This window comes from Lynx canadensis, chromosome D1 (genome assembly GCF_007474595.2).
Source record: "Lynx canadensis isolate LIC74 chromosome D1, mLynCan4.pri.v2, whole genome shotgun sequence".
Classification (NCBI taxonomy): domain Eukaryota; kingdom Metazoa; phylum Chordata; class Mammalia; order Carnivora; family Felidae; genus Lynx; species Lynx canadensis.
This window is the reverse complement of record NC_044312.2, coordinates 7,262,942-7,282,878: the sequence shown is the minus strand read 5'-3', so window position 1 is coordinate 7,282,878 and position 19,937 is coordinate 7,262,942. Positions and strand designations below refer to the sequence as shown.

At 38.6% G+C, this 19,937-nt stretch overlaps 1 protein-coding gene across 1 annotated transcript in view; it reads right to left on the bottom strand.

Moving 5' to 3' along the window:
• Positions 1–19,937, bottom strand: part of DDX10 (DEAD-box helicase 10) — a 285,466-nt gene that overhangs the window by 89,934 nt on the left and 175,595 nt on the right. The window contains exon 16 of the mRNA XM_030332211.2: positions 16,411–16,467. Within this exon, the coding sequence (XP_030188071.1) occupies positions 16,411–16,467 (57 nt within the window). The remainder of the gene's footprint in view (positions 1–16,410; positions 16,468–19,937) is intronic.

Genomic DNA, 19,937 nt, shown 5'->3' with positions numbered 1-19,937 from the left:
AATGGAATTAACTAGGTTAATTAACTTAATTAAGGTTAACTAATACTTAATTAACACTAGCTTAAATTCCTAGAAACACACAAACAACCAACACTTAAACAGGAAGAAACAGAAAATGTGAACAGACCCATAACCAGCAAAGAAAGTGAGACAATCATCAAAGATCTTCGAATGAGGGGTGCCTGGGTGGCTCAGTTGGTTGAGCTTCCAACTTCAGCTCAGGTCATGATCTCACAGTTTGTGGGTTCGAGCCCCATGTCAGGCTCTGTGCTGACAGCTCAGAGCCTGGAGCCTGCTTTGGATTCTGTCTCCCTCTCTCTCTCCCCCCCCCCCACTTGTGTTCTGCCTCTCTCTCAAAAAGAAATAAACATTTAAAAAAAAAAAAAAAAAAAAGATCTCCGAACCAACAAAAGTCTAGGGTCAGATGGCTTCCCAGGGGAATTTTACCAGATAATGAAAGCAGAGTTAATACCTATTCTTCTCAAACTGTTCCAAAAAGTAGAAATGAAAGGAAAACATCCAAACTCATTCTAGGAGGCCAGCATTACCTTGATTCCAAAACCAGACAAAGACCCCATCTCACTAAGAGGAGGAAATAGAGGCCAATATCCGTGGTGAACATGAATGCAAAAATTCTCAAGATACTGGCAAATCAAATTCAACAGCACATTAAAAGAATTATTCACCACTATCAAATGGGATTTATCCTTGGGCTGTAGGCTCCTTCAATATTTGCAATCAATCAACATGATACACCACATTAATGAACAGAAGGATAAGAACCGTATGATCCTCTCAACAGATGCAGAAAGAGAACTAACAAAATATAACATCTACTCTTGACAAAAACCCTCAACAAATTGAGATACATGAAACATAAGTCAACATCATTAAGGCCACATACTTAAGACCCACAGCTAATATCATCCTCAATGGGGAAAAACTGAGAACCTTTCCCCTACAGCCAGGAATAAGACAAGGATGTCTACTCTCACCATTACCATTTAACATAGTACTGGAAGTCTCAGCCTCAGCAATCAGATGATAACAACAACAACAAAATAAAAGTCATCCAAATCAGCAAGGAAGACAAACTTTCACTACTTGCAGATGACATGATACTCTGTAGAAAACTGGAAAGACTCCAAAAAACTGCGAGAACTAATACATAAATTCAGCAAAGTCACAGGATATAAAATCAATGTGCAGAAATCTGTTGCATTTCTATACACCAAAAACGAAGCAGCAGAAACAGAAATGAAGGAATTGATCCCATTTGCAACCGCACAAAAAACAATGAGATACCTAGGAATAAAATTAACCAGAGAGGTAAAAGATCTATACTCTGAAAACTATAGAACACTTGTGAAAAAAACCAAAAAGGACACAAAGAAATGAAAAATCATTCCATGCTCATAGATGGGAAGAACAAACACTGTTGAAATGCCTATACTACCCAAAGAAATCTACACATTTAATTCAATATCCATCAAAATACCATCAGCATTTTCAGAGAGCTAGAAAAAAAATCCTAAAATCTATATGGTATCACAAAAGACCCCAAATAGCCAAAGAAATACTGAAAAAGAAAAAGCAAAACTGGAGGCATCACAATTCCAGATTTTAAGCTATATTATAAAGTTGTAGTCATCAAGACAGTATGGTACTGGCACAAAAACAGACACATAGATTAATGGAACACAAAAGAAAACCCAGAAATGGACCCACAACTATGGTCAACTAATCTTTGAAAATACAGGAAAGAATATCCAATGGAAAAAAGACAGTCTCTTCAACAAATACTGTTGGGCAAACTGGACGGCAACACGGAGAAGAACGAAAATGGACTACTTTCTTACACCATATACAAAAATAAACACAAAATGGATGAAAGACTTAGATGTGAGACAGGAAACCATCAACATCTCAGAGGAGAACACAGGCAGGAACATCTTGGACCTCGGCAACTTCTCACTAGACACACTGCCAGAGGCAAGGGAAACAAAGCAAGAATGAACTACTGGGGCTTCATCAAGATAAAAAGCACAACAACAACAAAATTAACAAAACTAAAAGGCAGACTACAAAATGGGAAAAGACAAATCACAGATCTGATAAAGGGTTAGTGTCCAAATTCTAGAAAGAATTTAGCAAACTCAACACTCAAAACACAAATAATCCAATTAAGAAATGGGCAGAGGGGCACATGGGTGGCTCAGCTGGTTAAGCATTGAACTTCAGCTCAGGTCATGATCTCACGATTTGTGGGTTCGAGCCCCACAGGGGGCTCTGTGCTGACAGCTCAGAGCCTGGAGCTTCCGTTTCTGTCTCCCTCTCTCTCTGCCCCTCCCCACTCATACTCTGTCTCTCTATATATATCAAAAATAAACATTAAAGAAAATTAAAAAAAAAAAAGAAATGGGCAGAAGACATGAATAGACACTTTTCCAAACAAGACATCCAGATGACTGACAGACACATGAAAAGATGCTCAACATCATTCATCATCAGGGAAATACAAATCAAAACCATGAGGAGATACCACCTCACACCTGTCAGAATAGCTCAAATTAACAACACAAGAAACAACAAGTGTAGGCAAGGACACAGAGAAAGGGGAACCCTCTTACACTGTTGGTGGGAATGTAAACTGGTGCAACCACTGTGGAAAACAGTATAGAGGTTTCTCAAAAAGTAAAAAATAGAACTACCCTACGACCCAGCAATTGCACTACTAAGTATTTACCCAAAGGATACAAAAATACAGATTTGAAGGGGTACATGTACCCCGATGTTTACAGCAGCATTATCAATAATAGCCAACCTATGGTGAGAGCCCAAATGTCCATCAACTGATGAGTGGATAAAGAAGATATGGCATAAATATGCAATGGAATATAACTCAGCCATCAAAAACAATGAAGCATCTTTCCATCTGCAAAACGTGGATGGAGACAGAGTGTACTATGCTAAGTCAGTCAGAGAAAGACAAATACCATGTAATTTCACTCACATGTGAAATTTAACAAACAAAATAGATGAACATATGGAAGGGCAGAAAAAAAAGAGACAGGGAAACAAACTATAAGAGACTCTTTTTAAATTTTTTTTAAATTTTTTTTTTTAATGTTTATTTATTTTTGAGACAGAGAGAGACAGAGCATGAATGGGGGAGGGTCAGAGAGAGAGGGAGACACAGAATCCGAAACAGGGTCCAGGCTTTGAGAAGTCAGCACAGAGCCTGATGCGGGGCTTGAACTCACGGACCGCGAGATCATGACCTGAGCCGAAGTCGGACGCTTAACGGACTGAGCCACCCAGGCGCCCCAGAGACTCTTAACAATAGAGAACAAACTGAGGGTTGATGGAGGGAGGTGGGTGGGGGGATGGGCTAGACAGGTGATGAGCACTAAGGAAGGCACTTATGATGAACACTGGGTGTTGTATGTAAGGGATGAATCACTGTATTATACTCCTGAAACCAATATTGCACTGTATGTTAACTAGCTAGAAATTAAATAAGAATTTGAAAAAGAAAGCACAGCAAAACAACTTGATATAAATGGGATACTATAGTATTTACTCCTTTGTGTCTGGCTTCTTTGGCTCAATATCCATGAAATTTGTGTTTGTTACTGCATGTGCTAATAATTCATAATTACATAACATCTCATTATATCTACACACAGAATTTACATATTCTACAACTTGGGTTATTTCCCGAACATGAGGACTGTGAACAGTGCTGCTGTATGAGCATCTTGTAGTGGACGTCTCTGCATTCCTCCTGGGCATATACCTAAGAGTGCCAGTGTGGAGCTCCAGGTAGGCACACATCCAGCTTTGTAGACATGGCCAGACATCTCTCCCAAGGAGCTGTGCTATTAATCAGGAAAAGTAAAGTTTAGGGGATTAGAGTGATTTTGTACCTAAATATACAGTGATCTAGGACAAGAACTAGAGATAAGTTCCAGGTTTCATAATTTAATATCACTCCCTCCTGAACATTGCAGATAATGCTCAAGGCAATCAGGCTGAGATTCATCAGTGTACAATCTGAAGGACAGAAGACCAATCAACTCTTCAATAGTGTCAGAAGACCTCTGTCTGTCAGGTCCTGAGACAGAAACCAGAAGGGTTTTTTAACCTACAAAATTAGGTATATGACCTTAACCAAGTCATTTACTTATGTAGCTTCTGTAGGAAAGATTTTTCAACTGTCAGATGACTGAATGCTTCCAATTATTACATAAGTTGATGAATCAAGGAGGGAAATCTAGATAAAAGCACCCTGAAGAGGATAAAACACTGTGATAGTACCGAAAATCTTTAACAACACCATCAATGAAGAACAAATTCTAGAGTTCTCTTCAAGTCAAGAAATCTTTGGACCCTGTAATGTATATGTGTGTGTGTGTGTGTGTGTGTGTGTGTGTGTGTGTGTGTGTGTGTGTGTCAATAATAAAGAGTTACTAAGCAAAGGGAAAAATATCCCTGCATAAAACACTGCAGACACCTGGCTACAATTCTACCCAAAGAAAGAAAATACAGCCAACAGTAATTAGTTAATGTTGCTGGTAATAGTAACTGCAAGGATAATAATAATAAATTAGCTAATTAGAGCTGGATGGTTACAAAGCATTTCATATATATATATATATATATATATATATATATATATATAAATAATTCTTTTAGAGGATGGCAGGGGGAAGGTGTCAGTGAGAAAAACAAGTTCTCAAGGCTATTTTCAGTATATTTGATTATCTCCAGAAACAAATTCTTCCAGCCACTAGATTTTCTCTTTTGAATACTGCTTACAGCGCTCTCCAACACAAGTCTTCATGGCTTCAAGAAAGGGCTCACAGTAAGCTTGGCTACTCTACAGCTCACACACACCTTCATCCCCCCAAAGAGCTTTCCTTATTCACAAGAAAGTATTTTTTTATTCACTAATTTGATTTTACTTTTTTATTATTTTTTTAAATATAATTTATTGTCAGGTTAGCTAACACACAGTGTATATAGTGTGCTCTTGGTTTCAGGGGTCGATTCCCGTGATTTATTGCTTACATACAATACATACAATCCCGTGATTTATTGCTTACATACAATACCCAGTGTTTATCCCAACAAGTGGCCTCCTTAATACCCATCACCCCCACTACCCCCATCAACCCTCAGTAGTTTGTTCTCTGTATTTAAGAGTCTCTTATGGTTTGCCTCCCTCTCTGTTGGACACTATTTTTCCCCTTCCCTTCCCCCATGGTCTTCTGTTAAATTTCTCAAGTTCCACATATGAGTGAAAACATAGGATATCTGTCTTTCTCTGACCGACTTATTTCACTTAGCATAATACCCTCCAGTTCCATCCACGTTGTTGCACACAGGAGGATTTCATTCCTTCTCATTGAACAAGAAACTATTTCACATAGGACTAGTGGATATCATAAATACTTAAAAATTAGGAATCGGTTTTATTCCCTCACTGATCTCCAAAATCAGGAATGGTCTTTAGGAATTAGCACAGAACTTATTCCCATTTTCTTTTTCCTGTGTTTCATTTCATTTTTGTTTCTGTTATTCCCTTTTTCCAACTTCCTCGTTTAAAAGACTGAGGACAACCTTCTTGTTAAGAAATACCAGGATCCTCTTCCTCCCTGTTCTCCCTGCCAGTAACTGTGTTAGATTCTAAGTGTTACAAGTATGACTGACTCTGTTTACACACCATTCTGTTTATCTCCATCTCTTCTGATAAAAGAAGATATTTAACACCAAACTATGTGCAAGATGACAATTCTACATTTGGTGTGTCATTTAAGAAACAAGAAGGTACTATGAATTTAGTAATACAAATTCATATTGTGATCATATTAAGAGCTTTTAGAATACTTTTAGGGATGCCTGGGTGGCTCAGTCTGTTAAGTGTCTAACTCTTGATTTCAGCTCAGCAAATGAGTTAACGGTCCATGAGTTCGAGCCCTGCGTCAGGCTTTGTGCTGACAATGCAGAGCCTGCTTGGGATTCTCTCTCTCCCCCTGACTGCCCCTCCCCTACTTGCAATGTCTCTGCCTCTCAAAATAAACAAATAAACTTAAAAAAAAAGAGTATTTTTATCAGTTATATTACATATTACATACGTTAAACAATTATATATAATAAGTTACCTGCATCATATAATATATAGATTACAGATAATTTATTCTTGGGATAGCCAATGTTGGAAATTTATAAGAATTGGAAAAAATCTCTACTGATAACATGGAAAACCCACACAGATTCTTATACCACACTCGGAAAATCATTAAAATCAAGATTTATGGTAATTCTCTAGACCTGTCCTCAGTTTCTCGTATAAATGAAAGGATTCTGAGTTGTAAAGCAAAATCTTAACAAAAAAGGAGAAAAGGACCCACGTGCACTTCTTTCCCTAGTAATTTGGGATTTTTGTTTACTGTAAGAAATTATGATAGTATGAACTCCCAAAAGATAGTAATAGTTTTATTAACAGCCAATCAAAGTTATCATGCACATCATTAGTGAGTAGTAATACATATGAAAATAAAGGTCGATGATTCTAAGCATCAGCTTCCACAATCATAATGGCCACACATACATGTACACATGCTCACAAGAGTTTCTACAAAGTAGGGTATGTGTTAATGACCACACAATTACCAACTGACTACAAGGATTCAGATAAAGTTAATTTGTTCTGCTAGAGAAGATGTTCCTATAAACCACTAACTCAAATATGTAAGTGTCAAATTATCTCTAACTTGTGATTAAGCAGAATAAAGCACAACTGAGTATAAAGGGCATCACAGGGATTGACCTACTCTGTTTTGGTCCAATGTGAAATCAAAGACCTCATGTACTGGAATTGAGCTAAATGACCACCCAAATGAGCAGAGTCCATCAGAGCATTTAATAATACAATGATTTACAAGACACAGAAAGGGATAATATGTATACATACATATGCACATATATACCCACACATGTATATACACATATGTATGTGTAAGTGAGAGAGAGAGAGAGAGAGAGAGCACGAACACACGAGCTCTTTTTCTGGCACCTTATTCAAACGTGTTTTGAGTCTATTTTTCCCAAAATTGTATCTGCTTATAACATTTTATTTTACAAGTTTTATAAAAGAAACAACGTTCTTTAAAAAGTATTAAAAGAAATACCTGAATTAGTCATTAAAATTCTGTCTCAAATTAACCTGTTATTTATTGCATTGCAAGTTTAAAAGCAACAAGTCTGACTTGTCTGAAAATTTTGATCTTCTTCTCAAGGTTCACAGCTTGCACAGGATGGGTTTATGATCACCCTTCATCTTAACACCCACCACACAACTCTCAGTGGTCATGAGTCAGGAGGTAGAGACTGGCTTGCATCTGAGTCCTAGCTCTCTAACAGTCTAAGCACATTTGAATTAGGTTCTAATTATTCAGGCAATCCATGTTCACAACCACCAAACACAATAGTCACCATGACACTGCCAACAGTGAGGCTGTACCAGAATTGCTGTTCTATAAACTTGGTATAAGTTAATGGATTTGTTTGCAGTGGTGATGAATAAACAAGAAGGGGGAAGGAAGGAGCAGCAATCTGAAGAGCCCTGGGTGTCATGGGTGCATTCAGTCTGGCAAAAATTTAAATCAGTAGAGTGCAACTCCACTCTATTCTATGGGTACAGTCTCTGTGTTTCAATTTTTTTTTAACGTTTATTTATTTTTGAGACAGAGAGAGACAGACTATGAACGGGGGAGGGGCAGAGAGAGAGGGAGACACAGAATCGGAAACAGGGTCCAGGCTCCGAGCCATCAGCCCAGAGCCCGACGTGGGGCTCGAACTCACGGACTGCGAGATCGTGACCTGAGCTGAAGTCGGATGCTTAACCGACTGAGCCACCCAGGCGCCCCCAGTCTCTGTGTTTCAAGAAGGCTATGACTGACACAGCATTAACATGTAAATGCTAACTTTAAGAATGAATATACCTGCATTTCCTTAAATATTCAATAAATATTTATAAGCATTTACTACCTGCCAGCTACTAGGAAAACTCTCAATTCCTCATCTCAAAGAGTTTACAGGTTAGCAATGAGAGTCAAAACTACCAAGAATTAAGGCAAAACAGTGTACAAAAAGGTAATAGGGCAGAAAGAAATGCCTAACTTTGCCTGAAGGGGGCAGGACAGTCTTCAAAACAATCTTTTTTTTTTTTTTTTTAACGTTTATTTATTTTGGGGACAGAGAGAGACAGAGCATGAACGGGGGAGGGGCAGAGAGAGAGGGAGACACAGAATTGGAAACAGGCTCCAGGCTCTGAGCCATCAGCCCAGAGCCCGACGCGGGGCTCGAACTCACGGACCGCGAGATCGTGACCTGGCTGAAGTCGGACGCTTAACCGACTGCGCCACCCAGGTGCCCCCAAAACAATCTTTTTAATGTTTATTTTTGACAGAGAGAGAGAGAGACAGAGTGTGAGCAGCGGAGGAGGACCGAAAGAGGGATACAGAATCTGAAGCAGGCTGCAGGCTCTGAGCTGTCACTAAAGAGCCTGATCCAGGGTTCAAACCCATGAACCATGAGATCATGACCTGAGCCGAAGTCGGACACTCAACCGACTGAGCCACCCAGGTGCCCCAGGACAGTCTTCAAAAAGGAAACAGTACCTAGAAGGAAGAAGCAGCGAAGGTGAGGACATCCCACGGAGAGGGGAAATTTGTATAAAAGAAGTAAAGGAGAATATGGCATGTTTAACTGATCTGCATAGCCAAAAATAATGGTAATCTACTTCATAATAGTTCATTCATATGAAAAGACTTTATTACTGGGATTATGGTGATTTACAGAAACTAATAGGAAATTAACACTATTCTGTATCTGCCAATGATTATATATCTAACTGGTCTGTTTCTTAGTACCTACTGTAAGATGAACTAAATGTAGACACTAAGAGCAATTTCATGAGGAAATCTGTTTACGTGTAATTTCTGCTTTAGGTTTTAAGATTCTCATATGTGAATACTCTTTACTGCCTTGGAAATGAGGTGACCGTATGGCCCAATGCTTAAGTATTAAGGCTTTGAAGTCCTGTGAAGTAGACAGGAGTCTAAGCTCTGCCATTATCCTAGCCATGTGATCTTGAGAAAGTTGCATAAACATCCTAAGCCTCAACTTCCTCATTTACAAAATGAAGATAATAATACCAGTTAACTCACAGTGCTCTCTGTGAAGATTAAAGCAGTAATGCACAAAGAGCATTTAATCACAGTACTTGTAACATAGCAGGCAGTCAATGAATGACAGCAGCTACTACTGTTATGCTTTACAATGTTCACAAAAATTGTACCCCAAACTCACGTTCCTATTACGATTCTTAGGTATGCTACAGGAAAAAGAAGGGATATTCTTTATAAAAATTGCTTGATAGGGGCGCCTGGGTGGCGCAGTCGGTTAAGCGTCCGACTTCAGCCAGGTCACGATCTCGCGGTCCGTGAGTTCGAGCCCCGCGTCAGGCTCTGGGCTGATGGCTCAGAGCCTGGAGCCTGTTTCCGATTCTGTGTCTCCCTCTCTCTGCCCCTCCCCCGTTCATGCTCTGTCTCTCTCTGTCCCAAAATAAATAAAAAACGTTGAAAAAAAATTTAAAAAAAAAAAAAATTGCTTGATATACTTAACACTGGTGCTATTGAAACTTTCAATATTACTTGGGTTTCAGTCTTTAAAAAGTGTTGAGATTGTGACTGAGAGCATAGTGTCAATAACTTCCTTATTCCTGTGATACCTTAAATAAATCTAAGAAAATTCTAAACTACATGCACTGCTCTTTGTTATTTCCTATATTGTTATACTGGGGGAAGGGACTTTAAGGGAGAATGAAAAACACACACGTAAGCACCCAGAGACCTGGGGTCTGGCCAGGTTTTGTTGTTATTTAACTGTAAGATCTCGGAAGAATCACCTATTCATAAAAACTCTTCACTTCCTCACATGAAAAATAATGATTTGGAATAGAAGAGTCTTCTCTTCAAAGGTTTGTATTCTGAGATGAGGATAGGGAGGTAGGAATGGAGAGTAAGTGTTTACTGGGCACCGATTTTCATCCAGGCTGAGAAGGTTCTAGAAATGGGTACTGGTGGTGGTTGCACAGCAGTGTGAATACAATTGATGCCAAACATTACACTTAAAGATGGTTAAAATAGTGAATCTTATGTATATTTTATAGCAATAAAAAATATTTTAAAAGAATTTTTAAGTTTGTGCCTGTATCCCAGTAAGCCATTCACTCACCCATTCAGTCAGTCATCAAATATTTATCGAGAGCTCATCATGAAACAAGCACTGTGATGGAGACACCATGAACAAGACTTAGAGCTGAGCAGGAAGACACATACACAGACATGTATCCAAGTAAGTGCCATGAACCATCGGATGCTTTATACAGGAGAATGGAGTGCAAGTTATAAAAGCAGAAGTCCATTTTACCTGAGGTGATCGGAAAAGTCCGCATAAAAGGGAGAACCCATAAACTGAGTCTTTTTTTTTTTTCAATGTTTTTATTTATTTTTGGGACAGAGAGAGACAGAGCATGAACGGGGGAGGTGCAGAGAGAGAGGGAGACACAGAATCGGAAACAGGCTCCAGGCTCCGAGCCATCAGCCCCGAGCCTGACGCGGGGCTCGAACTCACGGACCGCGAGATCGTGACCTGGCTGAAGTCGGACGCTTAACCGACTGCGCCACCCAGGCGCCCCTAAACTGAGTCTTAAAAGAACACATGTATTCACCATGTGGAAGAGATCACAGCCAGCAGGATTCTTTCTCCCATACTTAACTTTAAATCTTCACGACTAGAGAAAAATTCTCTGACAAGAAAACACTGAAACTATCTCTCAAGTGATCCAAGATAGTTAAAAGTTCAAATTTAGTAATCCCTTCTTCTTCATTACCAAGAAGGATAGAGAAATAAAGAGAGAGAGAGAGAGAGAGAGAGAGAGAGAGAAAGAGACAGAAGAGAAAGGAAAGGTAGGGAGGGGTGGGGAAGAGAGAAAAAGGAAGGGAGTGAAAAGAAAAAAACAGAATCATTATATTAATATTCCCACAAACCAAACGAACACTAGAATCACAGTAAAAGCTAAACTTCCTTGGGTATTCATTGTTCACTTAGGTAGATATTAATGGGAAAAAAGCATGTCATCTAAAAGACTCAGTGCTATTTATTTAAAAAGGAGAAGGACAGCATAATGGGTCTTATAATAGCACTAAAACAAGGTACTATTTGAGCAATTTGCCTAGAGAAACAGAATGACTCATTTAGGGCACCATTAAATAAGTGATTATATCAGAGCAGCAGAGGGCACCCTAGAAAGGTTCAAGTCCCTTCAGATGTGAGAGCAATTTACTTTCACAGAGGACCTTTGCTTTCTCTGGGAACTGGGACTATAAACAAACTTATGTTTCCATTATCTTGTTTTTAATTTTATCTAAAGTTCTTTGGTTTAAAATAAACTGACCCTCTAAAGCCCTTGAAATTCTAACTGTATTAAAAACAAACAAAATGGACCAGTAAAATTTCAATACTATGAAATGCCAGAAAAAAAAAAAAAAAGGAGGGGGGTGGTGGATGGAAGGATTATATGAAATACACAGAATGAGGAGAAATTTTCCCCAAAATTAAAATTTTTAATTTAGTGTCAGTCAATAAAACACTACCAAAAAGAAATAAAAACAAAGGCTTAGGACCTAGGAATGAGCATTACCAACATTTATTAACTTGTATTAATAGCTCTGTAAGGAAAGATAATCCTTTAAGACATGGGAGAAAACAAAAGAGTTATCCACGAATGTTGAGAAAGGCTGTGGATCCCTATCAGGAACTGCAGTGAGTACAACGCATACATTTTTGTTAGGTATCTCGGCTCAGATCAAGATTACATGGGACCACAAAAATGTAAGCATGATTAAAAGTGACTATGTCATATATACCCTTCATTTTATATGTGGCGAGAAGAAGCCAGACAGGGAAACGACATGTCAGGTGTCACCCAGCAACAATGGACACAGCCTACCTTCTAGTGTCAGTTCAGAGGTCTACCTTAACTCATCGGATTTGCTATTAGTCTTTTCTATGAACAGCTATTAGCCCACATATATAAATCAGGTTTCTTTTAAAGAAAAACAATACAAAATAAAAGGGGTAAAGAGTAACATACTGAAGCAGCATGGGGCAATAACAGTAACAGGATCCAGAGAGCTTGAGTAGACATACTATTTCTGCCACCAAGGAAGCCAGTGATGGGAGTAAGTCATTTACTTGCTGTTAGCCTTAATTTATTTGAGTACTGCTAAAATATTAAGTATATATTTAAGTAGAACCATTATTACAAATAAAAGCTTAGTATACATGAAGAAAAACATGGAGCTGCTCTGACTGAAGTCAAAATGGTAGCCCAGAGTCCTGCCCCACATACCTCCAACAGACACCTAGGCTATTCGATGTACTACTTAAAACTCAAACTACTGGAGCAGGTCAGTGGAGGCCATCCTCTTAAATGTCATGAACCAAGAAAAGTCCAAAAAGATTTTGAAGGATTGACTTTGTCGAGAAATGATGATTCTTAAAATCATCATTATATTTCATAAATAAAAAGACAATCCAAAGCAAAAACAATAGAATGTTCTACCAAAGTGAATAAATGCAGCTTTGCTATGTGAAACTATCAGTGGCTAGAAAAAAAAGATAATTATAGACCAAAAGATTAGAAAATCACTCCAGACCATCTCTCAGGTCTACTCATGTTCTAAAGTTATACAACTCCTATTTCTTTGCATCCTATGTCCTCAAAGAACTAACTGAGACCACCTGAGGTATCCAAAGAACTGTTTTCTAAGACCACTATTTGTTAAGCAAATAAGTAAAGCGTCCCAGGGTCACTAAAGTTAAAAAAAAAAAAAAAAAGCAATAAAAACTAGAGAAAAATTAAGCTAAAGTTTACTAGTATAAAACTTCACACTCATAGGGCATTTTAGTGATTTTAATAGAACTTTCCCCACACCTAAAAAATAACAACTACCAAAGCATGTGTAATATACTCAAGCAACACCTAACTTTCCATCGTTTAAGTGCCTGTGAGCTATTTCCTACTCTTTATTCCTTCATAGTCATTGTTCAGTTTTATCAACCTCATACTTCTGTTTAATAAATTCTACTTTCTTTTCAAAAGCAGCATAGCACAGAGATATTTCCGGGGATCTATTTCTTCAAGTTTCAGCACTGTTGTTCTTTTCTTTACGTTTCTGCATAATCACTGCAGACACTGGAGGTTAGTACAAGCACTTGTGACTATCAGATAACAGGAGGGAAGCTGAAGGAAGGGGTGAGGCTGCACTTCCAGGATTATGGAACCTCCCTGAACCTCAAGAGACATGTGGTCTATTGATCATTGCTACAACTGCCTGTTTCATCTCTTAGCTTAAAATTTCTAAGTTCTAAGAACACACACATCCTGTCAAAGTAAAAAGTCCATTTTGCAGTTCAAATATTTCTCTGCTGAACAAAGTTTTGATACTCACAACACTTCCATACTCCAAATCATTAAGTACTGGGTTCCCAGAAAACCTCAAGAGTTTGAAGTTCATGTTTCTTTCCTACTCTTGGCACCGCACATAACATTTTCTAGGCAAGTCGTACATCTGTCTTTTAACAAAGAGTTCCATCAGAATGCTGAGAGGTCCATTCCGACTGGGTTTCATTGCACTCCATCTTTCAAACAACTTTTTCTAGTAATATTTTCTATGTCGGAAGAGAGAACCACCAACCATCATTTATAAAACTGAAACCACACATTATCATTAAGCTTTCACCTTTTTGGGAAATAAAGACAAATCCATTAATTTTCACTTGAATGCTTTTTTTTGCCAGTTAAAAAAATACGTATTCTGTCTTCTATGTTCCTCCTTGTATGGCATGGTATTTGCCAAATGGAGCGCAAAACCAGGCACAAAGAGCCATGGGCATCTCCCTTTCTCGCAGTCAGTGGCCTGCAGACTCTTCACAGAGCTCTGGCCAGGTGACACTACACGTCCTGGCACAGTAGGTCTGAGAAGACCACTTCCTCTCACCACTAAGACATCGTCTAGATACCTTGCAGGCTGAGTAACTGAAAGATGCTCTAGCCTGAAGGTGAACAAAGGGCCTCAGAAGACAGAGCCACAAGTCACACAATGATTACATGGAAACATACGCAAGAGGGGATAAAATCTACTCTAACACCGACTCATCCATCATTTAAAGCACACGCACAAAGACAATAAGGAAATCTGGTAATTCACACCAGGCATTTCTTCTTAGACATTACAGAAGATAGGGCCATCACCCCTTTTTCCACCGTCTCTCTAAATTAGATCTTCTGGTTCTATTTCCAAAGGGCACCTGAAAAGCCACGAGAATCTCCATCCTGCCGCTTTCATTTGAAAAGAAGCAGGGCACAAAAAGGCTGACCCAAGCTAACCCCTCAGGCTCCGACGGTCAGCCTGAATCTGCCACCGCTGCCAGCCCTTGTTGTCTCACGGGAACGCTGGAGGCCTGGCTACAAACAGCCACTTGCCCCTCTGCTAGAATCACTCCTACAGGAGGCCTGCCGCCTCGGAGCACGCAGTCGAGGTCGTGAAAGGGAGGCAGTTCTACCACCCAGAGCGGGAGTGAAGCACACCCTCTGTCTACTGAGCACTTCTGGCCGACCAGCAGAGCCATGGTGGCCACAGAGCCTCTTCTGTTTGTTTCCAGGATGAGCCTTACTGGTCAGACAGAAATGAGGTGTCTTCATTTCTTGTCACATGCCAGGAAACAAACAGATGATGAACATTTACGGGGGTAGAAAGTGGAAGGGTGGGCTGAGCTGGAGGAGTTCATTTTAGAGAACTGCCCCAATAGAAAAACCGAACTGACAGTGTTTCCAGCTTTATGCTTAGTTCCCCGCCGGCACAGTACCAAATCCAAACGCATACACCAACTCCCAAAAAAATAAGAGGCACAAGAGGCAGGCCCACAGGTGAGAGCAACTTCTTATGACTTAAACCACTACAACAGGTGAAGCACACATTGTCAACAACAACAACAACAACAACAACAACAACAACAAAAACATTTTAGTAATATACACGAATATGTGTGAATCCACACAAAGGAAATACAGTAACCAAGCTTTCTTTTGGCTCCAGATTACATCTTTCATTTCATAATTTTATATGCAGAAAAGAGAGCTTCTCAGTGAAATAAAGTAAGTTTAGTTTTATGATGAACATGCAATATTCATAAATATCAAATGCTTTTGTTAGATTTAAAGTTTTCTTCTTAAATTTAAATTTTTCCCACGACAGCCCCTAAGATGTAATTTCTATGCCGTGACAGTTCACGTCTGCATTTTAAAAGCATATGCAGAATCCACCACCTGATTTCGCAGTCAGGCCACACACACAATGGCTCTCGTTTTCGGGCATGTCTGAAGACAGAGTGATATTTAATACTGAATATAAACAGTCTTTTCATCTTACTCTGCAGAGTAATTGCTTCCCACTTCAGAACTATAAAATGAGTTATCATCTCTGACTTGCTCTCTAAGTGCTATGGCCAGCATGGAAAAAATGACAAAGAATATTATGGGCTTACTCAAGGGAGTCAGATCTTTGCTAACTGCCAAGAGGAAATCATGGCTACTCAGGCATAGCACAGTGAGATACGGCATGAGAAATAACATACGTTACCGGGTCCTGGTTCTAGCAAATCATTTGTGCTCAATGACCTCAGAATGTAGAAGCTGAAGCTGAACCATTCTCAGTGTCCAACACACCAGATAAAAACTATAGCTGCACATGGATGGTGTTCACAACGGTACGTACATAAGCGATACTGTGCTGTCTGTTTATAGGATACACTAAATGTACCCGATACGGAGTGCTCTCCCCTAGCTTCTAGGAGTTGAAGTGAAGCAATCAGTGCTCTCAGAGTCATCTACTATGAAGCTGGGTCCACACAGCTGTCTGCCTGGTCAAAAGACAACAGAGTGTAAAATCCTGCCAAGCTTGGTCCACAAAGCCAACCTTCTCCCGTATTTAATAGGCACAAAATAGAATGGGAAAAGGTGGCGGGAGCAATAGGGCAAAGGCCAGCAAACAAATTATCTTATGCATTTTTCATCCTGCATCACAGAGGAAAGAAATAATTGGAGAAAGTAAATGACAAGGACACATGGACTTATATCCAACTTGAACGTCATGATATACAGATAAATATAAAAATGCATACGGACAAGCAGAATATTAAATCCCATTCAATGTCAATATTTAAATCCCATTCAATGTTACCAACATTTTTCTCATAAAAAATATCAATCCTTACCTTTGCTTGTCTCTTACTGGCTTCTCTTCTGGCTTCCCTTTCCTTCAGTCTTTTCTCCTACAAGAACAAGGGGGAATTAGCAGCATATAAACTTTGATTACATGTAAATCAGACTACACATTCTTGACTGTTTTTTTTAAAGCCAACTGATACCTGGCATTCATTTTTCAATAAATACTTACTGAATGCCCTCGATGGGAATGGCGTAAGTTATCATAATCATTAAGATATGGAGACAGACCACAGTTCTACCACCTGCTAGCTGTGCAATCTGGGGCAACTTATTTGCATTTTGTAACTCTCATTTTCTCACTGAAACATGAAGATAACAGGAACACACATTTCCTAAAACTGCTGTTAAGAATTATATAAAATACTATACATACGTGCTTAGCACCATGTCCAACGTATAACTGGTACACAATCAATGTCAGCTATTAGAATAAATAGGAAAAAAATGCATTCGTGGTATTTCCCTTTTCCTCTATCTAAAGCAAAATCTATATGAAATCTGTTCTTAGAAAAGTGGCTACATTTTCTCAAACAGATAACAACAGAAATTCATTCCTACAAAGCTTGTTATTTTATTATATTGTTTTATAATTGCTCCATTAGTTTTCCAATGATCGTAAGTAGGCACAAAACACAACACTGACATTTTTTAAAGTAAGGAAAAAATTAGTATGCACAATAAATTAGTATGCACAATATTAAAATTCAAAACAAAACAACCCAGCTAAAGTTGAAAATAGTTTTCTTTTAAATAAAACAACCTCTTTTTCCCTTCAAAAACAAAGTGTTAAAATAATAAAAAGGCTCGTCTTGGGAAGTCTGAGTGGCTCAGTCGGTTAAGTGTCTGACTTTGGATCAGGTCATGATCCCACGGTTCATGAGTTCGAGCCCCGTGTCGGCTCTGTGCTGACAGCTCGGAGCCTGGAGTCTGCTTCGGGGTCTGTGTCTCCCTCTCTCTCTGCCCCTCACGTGCTCACACTCTGTCTCTGTCTACAAAACAGGCTACAAAATAGATGAAAGTAGCAAAATAATATTAAAGAAAAGGATTTACAACAACTAATCATCACGCTTAGTTTGAGAGTTGGCTCTAGTTTGTGGATGCACGTATCTGTAATATCATCCCTCTTCTCTCTTACACACACTTCAGTTCTATGTCCTACAAAAAGAAGTTTCTGGGTTTTTGAAGGTCACAGCGACTTTCAAGTGCTATGCTGCTCAAACTTATTTTAAAACTAAAGCTACATAAAATATAGGCGTGCAAAACATCAAATAACGAGAGTGATGAAACTGAACTTTTATAAAAACATATGCCCATTAACACACCATTATTACACTGTATTTCTTACAAACACTAATACCTCTGAATTAAACAGCAGTATACTAAGCATTTTACACATACTTTTTAAGCTATTTAAAAAAACTTTGCAAGTATTATTCTTTCCATTTCATAGATGAAAAAACTGAACCAAGGTGATTAAGTAACATCTGGGATCACACAGCCAGCCAATGATGAAGCTTAGACTAAAACCAGGTCTAAGGAGCCAACATCCTCACTCTCTCAACCCCAGGACACTTCCCCCCCCTTCCCTCCTTCAATTCCAGCACACCTCTTCCCACCCTCCCCTCCATTAGAAAGCATACTTGTTTTGTGGATGCATAGTGTTTTTGTCTTATCAACATGTTTAAGACAAATATTCCATTTCTTTTTTTATTAATAATGGTCTGCTACCGTATGGGTCTTTTCATCCTAATAGCGTTTTTCCCCCCCGATAGCATTTTGTGGACATTACCTAATTAATTTTTGCCAGTCTCTGTGCAGAGGGGGAAAAAGAAGATAATTAACCACATTTAACAGTCACACAAATTTTTGTTGTAATTATTCAGTAACTGGCCTTCTCCCAACGCATTAGAGGATCTGAAAATGGCACTTCAAAGTTCCAAACAATAACCTCAATATGTTCACATCGGAAAAACCCTTTCTATTCAAGTAAACATAATTTCCACTCTGGCCCTTTTTGTCTAGTCATTTTAATCTAGTAGAAAAGAACATATTGACAATATTCCACTGCTAAGGAACTCCAGTATTACTTCATTATCGTCAAGGAAGGACATTATAAATTTCAAATTTTACCTGGCCATCAGAATTCACATGGGCATACAAATGGGCTAATTTTTCCTTGTAACATTTCTACCACAAGTCCCAGATGCATGAGGGACATCCAAAACCTTTAAAATAGGGAGTGACCACAAGCAGGACATGGAGCTTAAGTATAAATAAAAAGAACTTTCAATACTCGGTGAAACATAAGGAAAATTAGAAAACTTTTCCTTCTTATCTTAAAAAGCTATTACCACTCTACCTGAAAAGAGGCAGGAGTAAACATCAGTCTTCAAACAGAGGAAAAAACAGAAAGTAGAATTTATGGTAATCCAAAATTTAGGAAATGGATATAAGAAGAAAGTACATTTTTTCCTTTACTAAGGCAGGAAAAAATTTCTTTTTAAAAATATATACATATGATTTATAGATGTTAAAAAATGACAAGACAAAAAGATAAAGGTTGGAGTACAATGACTTTTATTTTAATAAAACAATTAAATTTTATTAGACTGAGCAATTGAGGTTCTCCCTCTCTCTTAATTTTTTGTGGTTCAAATGCTTCAAATCCTTTATTTTCCTATTTCATTTTTGAGGACACATTGGTAGCAAAAGCTATTTTATGCCACACAAAAATAAGGCAACATCTTATCTTTAGTCTTACCATCCTACAAATGATTAAATGTAAGAAGAGCGTGAAATTCAGTAATAGAAACCAAATACACAAGGGGTAGGAAAACAGAAAAATCACATTTCAAGGTACAAAACACCCTCTTTACAGATGTTATTATACCTCTTGTGGCTTCTCACAAACTATAGATCCCTAGCTTCCAGAAAAGCAAATACCATGAAGTATGAATTTCATCAGCAGACAGGACTACGTTATTTAAATCATTTCATTCTATGGCAATCTTGGAAATTCACAGATTTGGAAATACAACTCAGGAGCTGGTGGAAGCATAAGCTATTTGAATGAGTATCAGGTGACTGTGTCAGTTTGGTAAGGAATCAATTTCCCAGCTGTCAGAGAGAGCAGCAGGAGACATCTATCTTTCTTTCAGTATTACATGAACCTCTTTTTCAGGGAAGAAAATTGGCTCAACAGAAGTGAATAAAAGAATGATTACAAAGATTTCTGGCCCTGAAGACACCCCCTACCCTACAACAACAAAATCCCAGTTAACCTAAATCCTTCCCAGGGACTCCGAACAAAGCAAGGTTCTCTGATCTGTTCCCTCTTCTGTATATAAATCTGTAACAACTCCAACAAGGATATGAAGACAGGGAGAAAAGTAAGTATATCTGGAAACATCTGCTGAGCTACTATGTGCCAAGCCCCATGGTGGGCTTCTAAGGGTTGGCCAAACAGTCTAGTTCCCCTGGTCTTTTTAGTCTATGACCTGGCCTTGTCAGACAT